Source organism: Gorilla gorilla, chromosome 9 (assembly GCF_029281585.2).
Source record: "Gorilla gorilla gorilla isolate KB3781 chromosome 9, NHGRI_mGorGor1-v2.1_pri, whole genome shotgun sequence".
NCBI lineage: Eukaryota > Metazoa > Chordata > Mammalia > Primates > Hominidae > Gorilla > Gorilla gorilla.
Window position 1 is genome coordinate 96,165,547 of NC_073233.2, and position 19,245 is coordinate 96,184,791.

Consider the following 19,245-nt stretch of genomic DNA (forward strand, 5'->3'; position numbering starts at 1 on the left):
AAACCCCTCATAAGCCCTTCTCTATCCTCTTGTCATAGAGCTTATTTATAGAATACATCTTATCTGATTCCTCATAGCAAAATATTATTTTACAATTTGAGTTCAGAAAAAGATATTTATTTACTCCTTACCATATGCCAAGCACTGTTCTACATACTTCGCATATATATATATATATAGATGGCATTTAACCCTCAGAGAACTCTATGAAATATGTATACATATTCCTTACTATCCAAATCTATTCAGTTCCTGAGTTCTGTGAGCAAGTTTTTATGATCAGGGAAACTGCACTGTCTTTAATTATCTTTAGCATCTCCATTTGGAATGATGAAGGGCCTGAGTTTAGATAGCAAGTAATGCTGTTAAAAATGCAAATACAAATACATTTAGTTCCTTTGTTGCAATGGTAACGGTTCAGAGAGGACAAATTCATTAGCCGGGTATGGCGGCATGCACCTGTGGTCCCAGGTACACAGGAGGCTGAGGTGGGAGGATGGCTTGGTCCCAAGAGGTTGAGGCTGCAGTGAGCATGACTCAAAAAAAAAAAAAAGTCAGAAATTCGGACAGTGAGAGAGATATCTATGCCATTTTCTCTACTTTTACAGAAAAGAAAGAAAAGAAAAGGAAGGAAGGAAGGAGAAGGAAGAAGGAGAAGGAAAAAGGAAGGAAGGAGAAGGAAGAAGGAAGGAAGGAGAAGGCAGAAGGAAGGAAGGAGAAGGAAGAAGGAAGGAAGGAGAAGGAAGAAGGAAGGAAGGAAAAGGAAGGAAAAGAAAAAAGAAAAGAAAAAGAAAAGAAAGACAAGAAAAGAGGGAGGGAGAGAAGGAGGAAGGAGGAAGGAAGGAAGGAGAGAGAGAGATGAAAGAAAGAAAGAAAGAAAGAAAGAAAGAAAGAAAGAAAGAAAGAGAAAGAAAGAAAGGATGCACAGTGCATAGGTAGGATAAGGAAACTGCCTAAGGTTTCATGGCTAATAAGATACAGAGTCAGAACTCTTATCCAGGCACTACAGCTCCAGAGTCAATATTATGCTTGTGTTAGACTGCCCAGCTAAATATTATTTTTCTTCTTTGTGACCTGTGGCATCATTCATGTAGATAATCCTTGTAGATTTTCTGGGAATGTCTTTGGGGAGGTTAGCCAGAGTTCCCATCTGATTTTTTTTTTCTAGAGCTCCATTTGTTAAAAGACTCTGAGTATGTGTTCTATTAGCATCAATATAAAAAGTTCTAGATACTGACACCAACTGCTTTTTGTACAGCTTAACAGTCTAATCGCATGGTTTGTGGAACCCTAATGTTCCATTTAGTCACTGTATTTGATGAAATCTGCAACATGGATGATATAAATGATCTTTCTGTCATACAGAAACAGGAAAAGCAGACTTCGACAGTAGATAAATCCAAGTTGAAATGTAGTCTATTTTAAGTTCTTATTCTGGGCAATCCCTCATAATCTCTGAAAACTTAGGGCCTCTTCAAATCATTGCTTGTCCTCAAGCAAACATGTTGTATAATCTGACTTCCATGCCAGTTAGGTTCACACCAGTATTTAGCCATTTAATATTTCCTAAAGTATTTAATGAATGACACCAGCAATGAATTTACTTAAGAGCCAGTCAGGGCCCTCATGAAATAGTGCAAAATCACAGGCACTCTACATCATGATGAGTTGTTCTCATGTGTCAGCCGACTGCTGTCCAACTGGAAAACTAGAGAATAAATTCATGCTTACATGTTAAATAGAATTGTGTTTGTTAAACTGACAGATAGTATCTTCATGAATTTTAGTGAAAAAAAATTTATGCTTGATTTCAAAGGTCTGTTTATATGTTCACATAGCAGTGAGGCTGGGCACAAAATAGGATGGAAATTACATTCAATCAGTAACAATAAAAAGAAAATGTATCTCATCTCCTTGGAGGCCTTCCAATGATTCCGACCCTGGCTATGCCTTCCAGTGCTGTTTCTGTGCCACCATGTGGTGAAAAGATCAAAGGTATGTGGCAGCATGCCAGGAGGTCCAGGAAGCCAAACTTTAAATGGTGCATACTCCTGGAGCCCTACTGCAGTTCAAGGAGGGTAAAAACATCATTATAGTGAATTTTAATGCAGAAAATACATGGGTTTTGCACAAAACTCTGAAACTCAGAATGTTAAGGTGAAATTTCCAAGCATGCAGCTAGTATCCCTGGTGATTGCAGATACTCTGGTGGGAAATGCTGAGATTCAGTGCTCGAAGGTGCTCAAAGAGAACTCGGTTTCGAAGATCTAAGTTTTAAGCATGACTCCATCACTTGCCAGCTGTGTGACCTTAGACACATCTCTTGCCCTCTAAGTTGAGTCTCTATCTGTGCAAAGAGTTTAAATTACATGATCTTTATGGTCCTTCCCAGCTTGAAAAGGCTGTGGTCCGTGTTTATGTTTCAGAGCTCTGACTGCCTTATTCTCCTGTTACATAATTTCTAAGAGAAGGCATATGTTACTTAGCATAGAGGTTTCATATCCACTGTGAAATATCTCTGGGAGATTCCAAAAATCTATTTAAATCTAAGCTGCTAGTATTTCACTCATTAAGCTTGCTCACCTACTGAAGACTAACCAATACTCCCAAATACAAGATACACACCATAGAAAATAAATTCACCAATATCCAGATTTTGTCAAACTCTTATTTCTTTTCTCTGAGGTCTCAGACTCATCAAACATCCAAGGATAATTTTAGGATTCACTAGGCATTATCTGAGTATATCTCCCTGTCATAAAGGTTCATAGTTTTGTTTTTAATTGAAATATCTTCAAATGCTTTTCCTTCTTAAATAAATGCTTACATAGGTAACATAAGTGAATCTTACTGAGTCAGTGATAAAAATTCCCTGAAGTAAACATAAACTCTATAATGCAGTTATTTTTAAAACTTTATTTTAAAAATATGAGCATCTATTTTAAAAATTTTGATAATTATTGCCATTATTTTCTTGTGATTTGTACAATTTAAAAATAAGTCTATGTTTTCACATTGATTTTAAAAAATATAGCATGTTTGAATTACAAATGATTAAGCAAACTCTATTACTTCATAGCTGACCATCTTCCAGAAAATTCCCACTTAATTGAATACTTAGAAAAAAATGGCCAGTGGCCGATTGAAAGGTATATTAAAATTAAGGGCAGTTTTAATTCTAAAGACAAAAATCTTCATGGAAATCTATTTGTAAGCTTCTGAGATTGCTGCTGAAAGTCTACAGTCTGTGAATATACCAATTCCCCTTTACAACTGATGCAGATCATTATGAAATACCGGAAGGCATACCCTACAATTTAGGAATTGGTGTGGCTGCCACTGCTATGCTCTCAATTGCACACTCATCAGTTCCTCTGCGGATCCGGAAGTAGCCATCCTCACCCCAGCCGGTGCCCCAGCTGTTTTTAACAATCCAGTAATCCATCCCAGAGGCTGAGTCAGTGCCATAGCCCACAAGCAGAACAGCATGATTAGTCAGCTCAAAGGGGTTGAAAGGGTCTCTTAGACCAGTGTGGTGGTAGATCCCCTTTTTGTAGTGGAGGAAGTCATCATATACTTCAAAAGCAACTGCCATGGGCCCATGATGGACCAACTCAAGCTTCATCAGGGCTTCATTGCAGCCTCCATAGAAACCTCCCACATAGTGGTACTCAGAGGAGTAATAACGAAAGCAGTCTTCCTTCATTTTGCATGGAGAATCAGTGCCTGTGTAGGGGAAGCAAGCTTCTTCCACCAGCCCAAAATCTTGGGCGTACTTTCCTGCAATAAGGTATGGGAAGCCGCCTTCACAGCCTGAAGATGAATAACACACATGGTTACCCCTTAGTAGAAAAAGGATTATCCCATTTTCTATTTTTTCTTCTTTGCTCCATTATTCTTTGCATGTTACCCCTGAAAGTTGTTCTTAGCTTAAGCATCACTTCATTCATCCATCCATTTTCCAACTAGCTAACTATCCTTTCACCCTCCTTCTACTTAACAGATATCTACTTAGCACCTAATATGGATGTAGCTATGGCAAAGTGGTTAAGTGGGGAGACTCTGAAGCCTGTATAGGTTTAAAGCCAAAGCTGTGTGAAGAGTTTAACTTCTCTGTATCTCTGCTTACTTACTTGTAAAATCTAGATGGTAATAGTACTTTCCTCATAGGGTTAAATTAGTTACTTCATGTAAAAATAGCAAAAGTTAGGTATTATGGTCATTGCTAAGCAGCCAGACCCCACACCTTGGCTCTTTCTCAAGCAAGTCTTTTCCCTGACAACCTCTTGCTGAAATGTCTTTCCTACCTTCCTTATGCAGTCCTGGCCCTATTATATATATTATAACTCTGTACTTTTTCTTCACTGTTCTTCGCACTGTTGTTATAATTATTTAATCTCTATCTCTTACTTAACTGTAAGCTTCATGAGGATAAAGATTGTCTTGATATATTATAGCCCCTATAGCCTACAAGTCACAACTAGTATTACATATTTTAGAAAGAATGAAAGGCTCACTGGCAAATAATCACTCATCAGCAGTTTCACTAGTGAGCTGGGAAATTCCTAGTGGCCAAATCTGGGCTTGACAGCATAAACTTTAAAATGGTAACGTTTCTCCCTCAATCAATTATAGCTGTGTTTTCGACATACATCACATACAGCCTGATCTGAAAGCCTAAGTACAGATTTTTTTTTTTTTTTTCATAACAGGGCCTCACTCCGGTTGCCCAGGCTGGAGTGCAGTGGCATGATATCGGCTCACTGCAGCCTTGACCTCCTGGGCTCAGGTGATTCTTACACCTCCACCTCCTGAATAGCTGGGACTACAAGCACACACCACCACGCCCAGCTAATTTTTTGTATTTTTAATAGAGATGGGGTTTCGCCGTGTTGCCCAGGCTGGTCTCAAACTCTAGGACTCAAGAGATTCACCCATCTCAGCCTCCCAAAGTGATAGGGTTATAGGCATAAGCCACTGCGCCCAGCACTAAGTACAGAATTTTAAAATTCTCCCAGAGAGAAACCAGTGTTAGTATAGTTTTAATAAAAGTTAGGTTTTGGAGACGATGATTAGAAGTGAAACTCCAATGCTAAAAGCTGTGAGACCTTCAAATTATTAGAAAAATTTCTTAGTTCCTGTTCCCCGCCCATAAATAGGGATTATACTTACTACTTCTCAGAGTTTTGAGCATTGTTAGGCAATATATGTAACAAGCAGAGCTCACTCAATATATAGTAACTATTGACATTTTGCTGGATGGTACAGTAAATTCCATGAGAAATCATCCATTAATAAGTGATAGGGCCAGACTTGCACTCAGATTTTCTGACTATAGACACTGCGCTCTCTCTACTGCATCATCCTTTTGCCTTTGCCAACAACAGCCAGCTGCACACAGGTAAATAGCTCATAAACGGTGTCTGAAATGCAACACTTACCTTGAGCATACTGGCTACAAGACACAACCTCCTGAGGGCTTAGGATTGGGGTCTGAGAATTGTTGGTTAGTATACGGATTCTCGCTTCTAGCATACCCATAGAAGCAAATGAGTAGCAGCTGCCACAGGATGCTGGCGATGAAAAAAAGACACATAATCCAAGAGACATCTGAAGCCTCACAGAGAATCATGCAAAAACCTTAGTGAATCACATACATTAATGTTTATACTGAATGTTGTTTATAAGAATCAGCACAATAAGAAGACTCAACTAACAAGCATTGTTGAGCTTATTAAGGCAATCATTAAGATTTCATCCTTTTTCATCAAAAGGCAAACATTAGTACATGGGACTTTCTTTGAGAATATTTTAGAAACTAAAAAAACCCCTCATAATTTCTGAGAAGCTTTTGGCAATATTCTTGATAATGATGAAAGGATTTATGTCTACAACGTTCAAAGCCATCAGGTTGGGTGAAAACTGTGGAGGAATACATGTGAGCTGAGCTTTCAAATATCTCTAATGCAATGAGATGAAGATTTATGTCCCTCCAAAATCATGTTAAAACCCCAATCCCGAAAGTGATGGTCTTAGGAGGTGGGGCCTTTGGGATTAGTGACCTAATACAAAAGGCTCCAGAGAGAACTCTCATCCCTTCTACCATGTGAAGTTATAGAGAGAAGTCAGCCTGTGAGTCCTATTTCCTTTTAACTACTGCCATTTCTGATGTTCTCTAAAATTCTCCCCCTAAAAATCTCAGATTGACCATATTGTACACTGTTTTGCTACTGAGAGATTATCTAAATTATGAAGATTAGAAAAGCACTTGGAAGAAGGTCCTGTGAATTCATCTAGTGTACAACCTGCTCACTTGATAGATAACGTGTAACGGTGGCTCAGAAAGAAGCAATGAGCTGTCCAAGGACACACAGCTAATAGATAGCAGGGACAAGTGCCTTACTGTCTCCTAAGGCAGGATTAGTGTCCTTTTCAATTTATGGGTCTGTGTCTACTTTAACAAATATTCAGATTTTCTCTCCCTGTCTCGTAGTCACTAGACAGAGCAAAATTAGCCTATATCTTTTGTTTTCAAAACCATACAGATGATACTATCCATAGGACCCATCCTTCAAATGATGGAATGTCAAAGAACATTGTACATTGTACACTGAACACATAACTATGTTCAGCAGTACCTTCCAACAGTGAAGAACACACTGAACTAGGAGTGAGGATACTTTTTTTTCCTCCTTTCTTGTTTTGCCCCTCATTAGCCGTGCAACACTGGACAACTTACAAATACACCTTGGAGCCTCATGAAAGGAAACCAATGTCAAAGAAATAACACAACCCAGGAGAGTCTGGAAAGGGTCCCTTTTCTGACCACCCAACTTTCTTGGCCCATAGCAGCCATGGAAATAATCTCTCTCAGTACTGGTCATTAAACTCCCATTATCTGACCATCGATCACTGTGGGAGGCACAGGCTGCAAGTGCATTCAAGGGCTCTGAATGTGTTCTATTTACAGAGCAATCACAGGAACAAGGGAAGAAGATAACCTTCATCAAGCCCCTGACCTGTAAGAATGTGTCAGCTACCAAGGTAATTAATGCCTCATTTCAACAGCCAAGGCCAATCTGATTCTAAAAGAGCCATTTATCTCTTAAGAATACTGCAATGCAATAAAGAATAAGAAGTGAATCTAGCCCAGCCAGAGCTCTGCAGTAATCAAATTTCTACAATCTCAAATAGATAGTGTGATTTTCATATGGTATAACTATGTTCAGCAGCACCTTCTAACAGTGAAGAACACACTGAACTAGGAGTCGGGAGTCAGGATTCTTTTTTTTCCCCTCCTCTCTTGTTTTGCCTATCAGTTGTGCAACACTGGGCGCTTGACCTTTTGACATTGTTTTTTTCTTTTTAATCTTTTGTGTAAAATGAATTGGGTGGAGCAGTTTAAGGTCTCTGCCTTCCTGCTCAAATGATATAAACAGCATTTTGAAACAAGACTTAAATGGACTAGACTTTACGCATTATGAAAACACTCTGTATTCCTAATTAATGTGACCCAGGAGAGACACTTCCCTTCTCTCTTAAAAATACAATAATAAATAAAAACAGCATAGCTGGGAGAAGAACAAAGAAAGCCCATTCTGCCGTATTTCTAAGCTTCTCTTCCCTCTCATACCTCAAAGTATTAATAAATCTAGGTATAGGCTTGTTCTTAAATCTGTTTTCAAGTGTAAAGGTAAAAACCTCATTTGTCCTCCCACTATTTCTTTTTTCTTTAATTTCAATTTGCTCTCTGACTACAGAAAAGCTGTGAATTCCCTTAATTGCAGCTAATTCTGAATTCTGGGTTATACAGAACACTGGTATTGGCAAAGTTGGTGGGAATTTTCAAGTAGCCCAATTAGCAGGAAGAGAAAATACTTTTTTCCCCAACTTACAGTATAGAATACCAAAGGAAAGTCAAAAGAGGAAACTTTAAGTACATTATTTTCTCAAGTACCTGACAAGATACTGTAGATGAGGGATCAATTCAAAAGCAATTAATCCATCAAAGCCCTCTGTTTTGAAACTGCCATTTCTCTGTACAAATCATACTTATAACAGTCAAAGAATAAAGAACATGGGAGAAAATAACAGCTTTTACCAAGCTATATGAAAACCAATGTCAAATAATTTGGCTTTAGAAAGTCGAATTTCCTTTCCCTGAATTATTATCTCATATAACTTGTCAATCATATCTTTTGGGAAGGGTTTGCTAACCTATTCTACCTTCTCTTATGTTACCAATGAATTTTAAAAATGCTTTATTAAAGTAGTTATCATGCTTTACTTTAATGTTTTGCTTGTATGTCTTGCTAAACTGTAAATCACTAGGACAAGGACTATGTCATATTAGTCTTCATTTCCTCTGCCATTAAAAAAATCCTAACATATTTTAGATGTTCTGGTAACAACGCCAGAAGCAACACTATAGTATCAGTAGCTCAAATTATATCATGCCAATGCTATCATGTGCCATGATCAAGGAAACACATGATATGCACTATGAATTAATCCTCTCAAATAGCCATAAAAAATCTATTTGGTGACAGCATAACTTGCAGTCTCTTAACATGGACCCTTCAATTTCACTTTCCATTCATTTCTCAATTATCTTCAAATTTATCTTATTTCCAATCCCACTTTCCAAAGAAGCCCTCCCCAGGAAATTGAGAAGGTAGGGAAAGATTTCAGGACCTATACTTTCTTTAGAGCTGAAGAGCCCAGAATAACTGGTAGAAAAGCAAAGAGACGAGACCCTTGGTGTCTGACGAAAAACAGAAATGTTGCTGACTGGCTGTTATAAGACCTACTTGGGGCTCTCAACATTCAGAACACTGCAAGAATTCAGTGAGATGGGAGCTTGAAGGGCAAGTGATGAAAATGAGACATGGCAGAGACTGATTATCACTAAAAGTTTAGGAAAGGGAAACAACAGTTTATCTTTGGGTACTATAAATTTATAATCCTCCCAGGAGACACTAATCAGAATGTTTCCAGACAGCAAATACTAAACCTATTTTATAGTAACAAATCAGCCATGGGTAGTATTATCTTCAAAATGAGCTTAGAAGTAATAAAACTGAGTATTGCATAGATTCTCCAAGTCATTGTTGGCTACAACTCAGGATAACAAGATAATTTGCTATCAAGTGCAGTTAGAGGACATGTTACGAAATCAACTCACATTGTATCAAACTTCTGAAAATAACTGGTAAAATTCAATAACAGGAATACTTTTCATGAACCTGGGCTCTGCCCTCACGCCATCGCTCAGGAAGCTGGGTTAATACTTACCATCACGTATCGTATTCTAACGTAAAGTGAATTGAAAGGTCCTTACACAGCTCAAAAAATCTACCATGAAAATAATTCAATGATTTATTTTACGGGTTCACGTAGTAATTAATGACTAAATTAATGGGGGTGGGGGAATAGAGGAACAGGTATCAAAGAAAGATTCCAACAAACCACTTGCAGAATGGTACACAATTCTTTGCTTCTACTAGAATTTTTCCTACTAGGAGGACAAATGAGTTTGTCTTACATGTCACTCTGATTCTCACTAGCTACCTGGAAAATATATTGAGAAGAGTACTGAAGAAATGCTAAGCTCAGTAGAAAAGAAAATTTTTTACCAAAGTTTGTCATGTATATAAAAGGAAAGAATAATTCACAGGCCACCTATTTTCTATTTCTGTAATAAGGGGATCATGCCCATTCCATCTAGGTATCCCCGAAATCCATCAGAGCAACTGTTCAATAAATAGTTCAGAACAAATTAATAAAAAACTTAGGCTTATTTTTTTACCTTGGTTTCGAACAGGACTGACAAAATTGATACCATGAACATTTCTCCAGTCCCAGGATGTTGGCAAATGCAAAATCTTTTGCTGTATTTCAGCAGTCAGTGGTGCAGGTTTGGGCCTAGAAAGGAAATATACATTTGATATCAACATATAATCTTTCCTTTGAGGATGATTTCCTAAACTCTATTATAATTCTATGATTTCAGCTACCAGACTAGATAGGATCTAGATTCAGACCCAGAGCACCTGTTCTATGAGTGATTCAATGTGTCCATTACACAATGGAGTTGTGTAAATGGCTTTCATTTGCTGTTTCTTTTTCAGGATCTAGTACTGATAATTTTCCCTTGTGAAATGACACTGGTTTTGTATATCACTGTGATGTTATTTTTAGTTTGCCTGAATAGCTGCATTCTTACTCATTTTTGAAAGATTTTTGACCAAGAAAGAGATGAGAAGTAGAAGACATGAGAAAGGTTTAGAGAAAACAGAGGAATCACTGATGTTTGACTTAGGAGACAGACACATTGGTAGTGGGGTGGCTGTAAAAGAAGTGAAGTTGGCAAAGGGAAAAAAGGGTCTATGTGAGGCAGGAGAACAGGTTCTGGGGGCAGGGAACATAAGGCCAATTCACACTGACTTCCTAGAACTAAATAAAGTGGAAACATTTCAGCAATGGCAGGAATGTGAACGGCTTTGTCACTTCACTTCATCCTCTCCGTTTACATGGGCCGCAACCCCCAGGAGTAACACCCTCTCCATTAACACAGGGCCCATACTGAGTAAATGACTTTGTAACTTAACTCCACCCTCTTCATTTACATACGGCATACACCAGGTAACCAATGGGAAACCTCTAGAGGGTATTGAAACCCCAGAAAATTCTGTAACCAGGGCCTTGAGTCATTTACTTAGGCCCACTCCCATCCTGTGGAGTGTGCTTTCATTTTCAATAAATCTCTGCTTTTGTTGCTTCATTCTTTCCTTGCCTCATTTGTGTGTTTTGTCCAATTCTTTGTTCAAGAAGCCAAGAACCTGGACATCCTCAACCAGTAACATAAGCATAACACAGGCTGACTAGCTCCGTAAACAACAGATAAAACTGTTTCATTATAGAACCACACCTTATATGATAGTGTTGGGCTGTAAGACACACAAAGGAGAGTTGCCTAGGCCCATGAATGAACGGACATTTTTGGGAAGTGAGAAAATTGTTCTAACAGCTTCTCTGTATTAGCGATTTCACACATACATACACATGCACACACACACAAACACGCACACACACACACACAGAGAGAGAGAGAGAACCACAGCTTTAGACACATTCGACTTCTTGGAGTTTCCCCAAGACTGCCAAATGGCCTCTCTGTTCTATATCTTTATGCTGCTGCTCCTGTAACCTCAAGTGCCTGTTGCTCACCACTTAAAACTCCCCTAAGAGTTTTTCCCTAACTTCTAATTTTTAAAACTGCTCATAAAGTAGCCTCCACTCACCAGCCCCCAGTGAAAACTCACTTCCTCTCTCTCTCTGCTCCTTCAAATTTTTTTTTAGGGCACTACAGTCACAATGTGGTAAAAATTATTTTTTGTTACTATAAACTATTTGAATTTCTTATTCAACTGGGCATTGTCATATCACACTGTTCTAGTTTTTCAGTGGTTACCAGATGTTTTTTACTAGGCTAAAATTTAGTCAATGGCTAAGATTCTTTCTGGGCTACTTCATGCCCTCTGCACCTATCCACAAATGGTCCCGTCTCTCACAGCTTCTCTTAGAGATAACACAGGTTAAGAATACATGACAAGGTGCCAGGCACGGTGGCTCACACCTGTAATCCCAGCATTGGGAGGCCGAGGCGGGCGGATCACGAGGTCAGGAGATTGAGACCATCCTGGCTAACACAGTGAAACCCCGTCCCTACTAAAAATACAAAAAAAAATTAGCTGGGCGTGGTGGCGGGTGCCTGTAGTCCCAGCTACTAGGGAGGCTGAGGCAGGAGAATGGAGTGAACCCAGGAGGTGGAGCTTGCAGTGAGCCGAGATTGCACCACTGCACTCCAGCCTGGGTGACAGAGCAAGACTCCGTCTCAAAAAACAAACAAACAAAAAAAAAAGAATACATGACAAAATGGAACTGAGATGAAACAAAGAGAAAAACAATGATTTCTTCAAAAATAGCAATTGTAACCTCGACAATTGTATACACTAGAGAAACGCTAGTTAATTGTTCACTAATTTTTTCTTCTAAGCCAGTCACATTGGTTGAAGATATACATGATACAGAGATAAATATGAGATGGTCATTAACAATATGGAAGACAATGTTAAGAGACATAATATACACAAAGATTACTATAACAAGTTACAGTAATGCTATAAAACACACAATTTGGACAAAGTCTAAATAATCAAGGATCATAAAAATCTGTGCCTCATAAGTAATTTTATATAAAGGGTGAAAGAAAAAACAAAGCTTGGACATTTCTTCTAAGATGTATAAATAAAAACTAAGATGCAAACAAACTATTTCCATCTTTGAATGGAAATAGTTTCTGTGGTTTCACATTGAGAGAGTATGTTGAAGAAGAAACTCAATTTTTTTTTTTTTTTTTTTTTTTTGAGACGGAGTCTCGCTCTGTCACCCAGGCTGGACTGCAGTGGCGCGATCTCGGCTCACTGCAAGCTCCGCCTCCCGGGTTCACGCCATTCTCCTGCCTCAGCCTCCCGAGTAGCTGGGACTACAGGCGCCCGCCACTACGCCCGGCTAACTTTTTTTTGTATTTTTAGTAGAGACGGGGTTTCACCTTGGTCTCGATCTCCTGACCTCGTGATCCGCCCGCCTCGGCCTCCCAAAGTGCTGGGATTACAGGCATGAGCCACCGCGCCCGGCCTCAATTTTTTTTTAATTCTCTCACTGAACACTATCAACTGTCAACACAAAAGTCTTCTGTGATCAAATGCATGTGGGTTTTTCCCCACAAATCAAGCAAGCAACCAATTTCACAGTGAATACTAGCTGGGTGTCCTCCAATCCAGTTTTGACACTGTGTACCTAGAGATGGCATAAGATCTCACAAGCTGAGGGCTCCGTCCCACAAAACTGCCCCCTACTTCCAATGCCAATTGAAAGCCCTAGGTTGTTTACCTGTGCTTCTGACCAACCAGCTATAATGTGGGGGATCCTATGACACCCTCCTTGGGTTCAATTAATTTGCTAGAGTGACTCACAGAACTCAGAGAAATACTAACAAATGTTTAGTGGTTTATTATAAAAGATACTACAAATGAAACAGATGAAGAAATGAGTAGGGCAAGGTATGGGGGAAGGGGCACACAGCTTCCATGCCCTCCCTGAGCACGCCACCCTCCAGGAACTTCCACGTGTTCAGCTATCTGGAAGCTCTCTGCACCCTGTCCTTGTGAGCCTTATATGGGGACTTCATCAAATAGGCACAACTGACAACCATGTAGAGATGTGACTGGACATAAAGGGAATGATGTAAACACAGCAAGGCCTGTCCAGATTCTTCTGAGACTCTCTCTGTTCAGCGTTCCTTCCTTTAGGGTATGACACAGGACATCTTTGGAAATGAAGGTCTTATGACCCAAGATCAGAAAGGCAGGAGAAGATTAGAGTGCTGCCCTGGGCAGGTGAGAGGAGGGCGGAAGAAGATCAGAGAGAGAGAGAGAGATTCTGTTTTCTGAGGCCTACTTCTGAGGCCTAATGTGCCCCAACGTTAAAAGATAGTGACAAGGGCTATGGGAGTTATGAGCCAGGAACTGTGGACAAAATCTAGTATGTGTTAACTAGTTGACTTGTTTAAACCTAAGAATATACTAATATAAAGGATAAAAAAGAAATTTAAGTTTGGCAGCATAATGTAATTTCAGGGCATATGATTTTATCACTTACTATCTGTGTAACATTTGGCAAGGAACCTAACATTACGAAACTACAGTTCACTTCTATTAAAGTGGGTATAATCATGCTTACCTCAAAGGGTTGTTATGAAAATTCAATGTAATAATGGGTAACAAGTGCTTAGAACAGTGCTTTTCTCTGATAAGTCCTTAATAAAATGGCAGCTGTTATGAAGATAACATCCATATCATTAACAGGACTAAATAAGATGCTGATACAGTTTAAAGCAATTATCTGGCACAAAACAGTCATTTCAATATTAAGTTCCTTTTTTCTACCATCCTATAAGGCAGAGATTTGCCCATCATTGCACACACAAACAAAACAAAAACGGTGTGAGAACTGAGGCTTAATGATGTTGTCAAAGGTGTTTGACCCAGAGCAACTCCATCTTGAATAGGAGCTGGGTAAGATGAGGCTGAGACCTACTGGGCTGCATTCCCAGACAGTTAAGGCATTCTAAGTCATAGAATAAATAGGAGGTTAGCACAAGATTCAGGTCATAAAGACCTTGCTGATAGAACAGACAGGCTGCAGTAAAGAAGCCAGCTAAAACCCACCAAAACCAAGATGGCGATGAGAGTGACCTCTGGTCTTCCTCACTGCTACACTCCTACCAGCACCATGACAGTTTAAGAATGTCATGACAGGCCAGGCTTGGTGGCTCACATCTGTAATTGCAGCACTTTGGGAGGCCGAGGTGGGCAGATCACCTGAAGTCAGGAGTTCAAGACCAGCCTGGCCAACATGGCAAAACCCTGTTTCAACTAAAAAATACAAAAATTGGCTGGGCATGGTGGGTCATGCCTATAATCCCAGCTACTTGGGAGGCTGAGGCAGGAGAATCATTTAAACCCAGGAGGCAGAGGTTGCAGTGAGCCAAGATTGCTTTACCGCACTCCAGCCTGGACAACACAGTGAGACTCTGTCAAAAAAAAAAAAAAAAAATGCCATGACAATGTCAGGAAGTTACCCTCTGTGGTCTAAAAAGGGGAGGCATGAATAATCCATCCCTTGTTTAGCATATAATCAAGAAATAACCATAAAAATGGACAACCAGCTGCCCTCAGGGCTGCTCTGTCTATGGAGTAGCCATTCTTTTATTCCTTTACTTTCTTAATAAACTTGCTTTCACTTTGCATTGAGGACTCGCCCTAAATTCTTTCCTGCACAAGATCCAAGAGTCCTCTCTTGGGGTCTGGATCAGGACCCCTTTCCAGTAACACTGTGAAAATGAAGAGAGAGCAAGAGGAGTTTGGGGGATAAAAAGGTGAGAATTACAAACATTTTGAGTACAGGATACATGATTGGCTCTTAATCTTTTGGCCCACATTCTTTACAAATCTAGCGAAAGCTCTAGATTCAGAAATGCTCATAAACAGTAAATGCTGTCTGTAATTTTAGCAGTTTCAAAGACTCCCTATATCTCAAGTTAAGAATCTTTGAGAGTTTCTATTACGTCATTGGATTCTTAGAACAGAACTAATTTATATGCAAAAATGCTAGTGAAAAATCAGGAAGCCAGACTATAATATCTGCTTTCATATTTCCTACTTCACTCAATTCCATCTCCTTATCTTAAACCTTCTATAAAGCTTTAGTCATGAAAACAGTCCTTCATAAACCCAGCCCTTGTCTAAAACAAAAGTGGTTGGCTGGAGGGAGAAGGGAGCTTTAGCAGGAGTCCTCAGAAACATGGCATATGACACTTGGTAAAGCAGCTGTGACTGAGGCTCCCATCTTTCAGGCAGGAGCCACAGTCTCCCTAGGCTCAAGTGCTAACACTCCTCCTCTTGATGCTTGTTTGGATTTTTGTTGTTGAATAGATCTTAGCTTCCTGTCTCATACAGATACATTAAGAAACATTAGGACTTCACTTTAGTGAATTTGAGAAGGGGATAAGATATGCTCCGTTTTCCAATTTTGATTAACTAGAGCATTTCACAGACAAGAAATTCCCTAGAATAAACTTTGAGAAATACTGCAAAAGATTCTTTTGAGAAAGGGGTAGAATTATGGGAGGATGCCATCAGTTGGACAGGAAAAACCTTCACATAGTCTCACAGTTGAAAAATGCCACATCTTAGCATTATTAGTCTGCAGATGAAAAAGTTAGTAATGTTGATATGGACAGGAGACAGGGAAATACTGGGCAGAAGAGGGTGGTCCCTCAGCAAAGGCCCCACCCTCAAGCCTGAAGACCCAAGGCCCTAAGTGAAGACAGGCATTTCTGTTTTCACACCAAAAAAGGTGTCTTTTGGCCCGCCATGCCCCCCATCCTTCCCCCATATAAACCCAAAATCTTAGCAGGCACAGACACAAGGAGCTGAACATCTAGAGGAGCAGAGGAACAGAGTGGCACAGAGCTGTGAAGAGTGGTGGGGCAGCACAGCAGAAAAGGAGGGAAGAGGTGTCTGAACCCAGAGGAGAACAGGAACAAGTGGACTCCAGGGGAAGAACACCTTTCCCCTCCATCCTCCTTCTCTGGCTGAGAGTCGTCTCGCGGAGAGCCACCTCCACCACTCAATAAAACCTTGTGCTCATCCTTCCAGCCCACGTGTGATCCAATTCTTCTGGTACACTGAGCAAGAACTTAGGCTGTCACATTGGCCCCCTGTCCTTGCAATAAGGCATGGGGTCTAATGACCTGATTAACACAAGCCATCTGCAGACAGCAAAGCTGAAAGAGCACACTGTAACACATGCCCACTTGGGCTTCGGGAGTCTCCAACATCCACTCCTAGACACTGCTGTGGGGCCAGAGCCCAAAAGCAGCCCCCACGGCCTCTGCACCTGCCCCTCTGCATGCTCCCCCTAGGGGTTTGGGTGGCAGGGCAACGGGCAACCAAGGGTGTGAGAAGCCACACCTCTGTCATATGCCTGCGAGGGGGATAAGGGAACTCTCACACTTCACAGTGTTTTAGTTGAGTAATTATTAATCAATTAGTAGTTTATTCAAATAATACAAATTTGAGCCATGAACTCTACAGATATTAGAGGATTAAACATTGTATTCTCTGAGAATTTGAGGCTATTTCAATGTATTAAGGAAAAATAACCTACCTATATAATTTTCAAATTCTGCTAGCTCCCCATTGCTTTCCAATTCCTTACCCCTTAGTCACATGATCCTAAAGCAAAGTATGGCATTACAGGACTTATCCGTGGCCATTTAACAAATGTTAAGGAACTATATCAGATAGATGTAGATCCTAAGCTAGATCCAGCTATACTTTCAGAAAAATAATTTTTTTTAAATTACCTAAATTTCTGACTAGACAGATTCAAAGTATTATGATATAATTTCCCAAACTAAGAAATATACCATGGGGCTTAGGGGTAAAGATGAAAAATGCCACCTCTGGTTGAGAGTAGTAGAGCTATACTGATAACTTTTTTTTTTTTTTTTTTTCCGCTGGACATCAAAGCATAGAGAGGATTTTGAGATTTTTTTTTTAGGTGGCAAATTTTACAGTTACTGTAGGCAAGTTGAGGGCTATTTGAGGCAAAGGGAACAGCACAAATGAAGATGAAAAATGAAAGTTTTCATTCATTGTGTGTCATATCGTTTGAAAGCAGAGCAAGGTGATAAATATAGTTATGGTCATAATTAGATGGGTTTGGATACCAGGCTAAATGTATCCATTAGGTAGTGGGCAGTAACACAGTCCCGTAATCACCCAATGGGTTCTCCTTCCTCACGGCCTACACAGAGCTGATTATCAAGAAAGGGAAATTGCAATAGAAAATGAGTTTAATTCATGCAGAGCCGGCTGCATGGGAAACTGGAGTTTTATTATTACTCAAATCAGTCTCCCAGAACTTGGTACAAGAGGATGAAACTAGAAGCATTTCATAAAACAGCTAAGAATGGGAACTGGGAGAGGTAGCGACCAAAGAGATGGCAGGCATGAAACCGCCTTTGCAAAAATTATACCAGTGAGAAAACTATGAGAGTGAAAGAGAGCTGAGCTAACCCATCCCCCATCTTGCCTTCCACTTAAATATTCCTGGGCTATTGGGCCAAGCTAACTTCGGAAGTCATTTCGGCTATAGTGTAAATGACAATGGGCCTTGCCCTGAAACCCAACCACTTTTGTGAAGCTAATGGAGGCAGTCAGGCTGTGGGGAGAAGAGGAACCTGAGTCCAGCTAAGGCGCAGACTTGAGAGATTGTCAGCCATTATTCCAGAGGTTACAAGACATGCAACTCCATCAATTACTCCAGCAAATAACATCATTATTGTAGAATCTAAGACTGGCTTTTTGAAATATCTTTTCAGGGAAATTTTATATTTATTTTATTTATTATTTTATCTTACCTTATCTCATTTTATTTTATTTTTGCATGTCTGACACCCATGGCTCTACCTGGACCCAGCAACCCCACTCCTATGGCCCCACCTAGAAGCAATTCAGCCCACAGGAGGACAGCTTCAACTCCCTGTGATTTCACCCACCCCAACCAATCAGCAGCAAGCATCTGTTACCTGGCCACCCCCACCCCTTCCCCCAAGCTGCCTTTGAAAAACCCCTACCTATGAGCTTTGGACAAGATAATTTGAATATGAACTCCATCCCCCATGTGGCGTGGCCAGCCTAGTGTCTCTTAAGCTCCTTCTCTACTATATTGCCATGGTTTTTCTTTATGCAGCAGGCAGGAAGAACCCCTCAGGTGGTTAGGGGCAGGAGGCTAATCCATAGCATGTGGGAAACAGGACAAAGCTGCATGCCAGAGAGTAGAAAATGGAAAGGGGGCAATGGAAACAACAGACATGTGAAAGAAAAACTCATAAATAGGACTTGGAGAGTGACAGAATATGTATCGATAGGAGATAAAGATCGTTAACAGATCACATAAAAAGTTACAACTGGGATGACCAATAAAATGGCGAGCAACACTGGTAGGACTGCTTAGGAGGGAGGATGGTATTCAGCATTCATATTTTTATTAATGATAAAATGTGTGCTTTATTACCTTGGGATTTTTCGACTGTGGCCACCACTTCTCCTAATCATATCTCCCAGGGTAAGAGTCTCATATTCCATGTATGTAGTTGCAGTCCAAGACTTCTGAATGGCATTGATAGCTTTCACAAAGTTGTGATCATACTTGTAGAGCCTATTAGAATACCTGTCCCCAAAAATGAGATCATTTCAGATATAGTCTTTACTGATGTAAATAGAGTAATTAAAACAGGCATTCACACTCTGTGCCTAAGTGGAAAGTGGTACAATCTTTCAGGAAGGTAATTGGCAACATGTATCAATAGCCTAGAATAGCCTGGCATGTCTTCTCTAAAAATAAAAGTTCAAGTTAACTAAGATGCATGTATAAGGATTTTCCATGAAGTACTTTTAAACTACTAATAGATTGTAAATAACCAAAATAAATATTCTAAGATAAGGGACTGATTAATGATATTTCATTTTCTATATAATATATTCATTTAAAATGTCTAGAAAGTTATTTAATGATATGGAAGAGTGCTCACAACTATATTATATTAAATAT

At 39.8% G+C, this 19,245-nt stretch overlaps 1 protein-coding gene across 1 annotated transcript in view; it reads right to left on the bottom strand.

Annotated features, from left to right (window-relative positions):
* Positions 1 to 2,896: 2,896 nt before the first annotated feature.
* CTSC (cathepsin C) overlaps positions 2,897 to 19,245 on the bottom strand; it is a 44,755-nt gene continuing 28,406 nt past the window's right edge. The window contains exons 4-7 of the mRNA XM_004051947.5: positions 18,709 to 18,864; positions 9,809 to 9,924; positions 5,442 to 5,573; positions 2,897 to 3,813 (exon numbers count right to left, since the gene is read on the bottom strand). Of these exons, the coding sequence (XP_004051995.4) occupies positions 3,311 to 3,813; positions 5,442 to 5,573; positions 9,809 to 9,924; positions 18,709 to 18,864 (907 nt within the window). The 3' untranslated portion in view covers positions 2,897 to 3,310. The remainder of the gene's footprint in view (positions 3,814 to 5,441; positions 5,574 to 9,808; positions 9,925 to 18,708; positions 18,865 to 19,245) is intronic.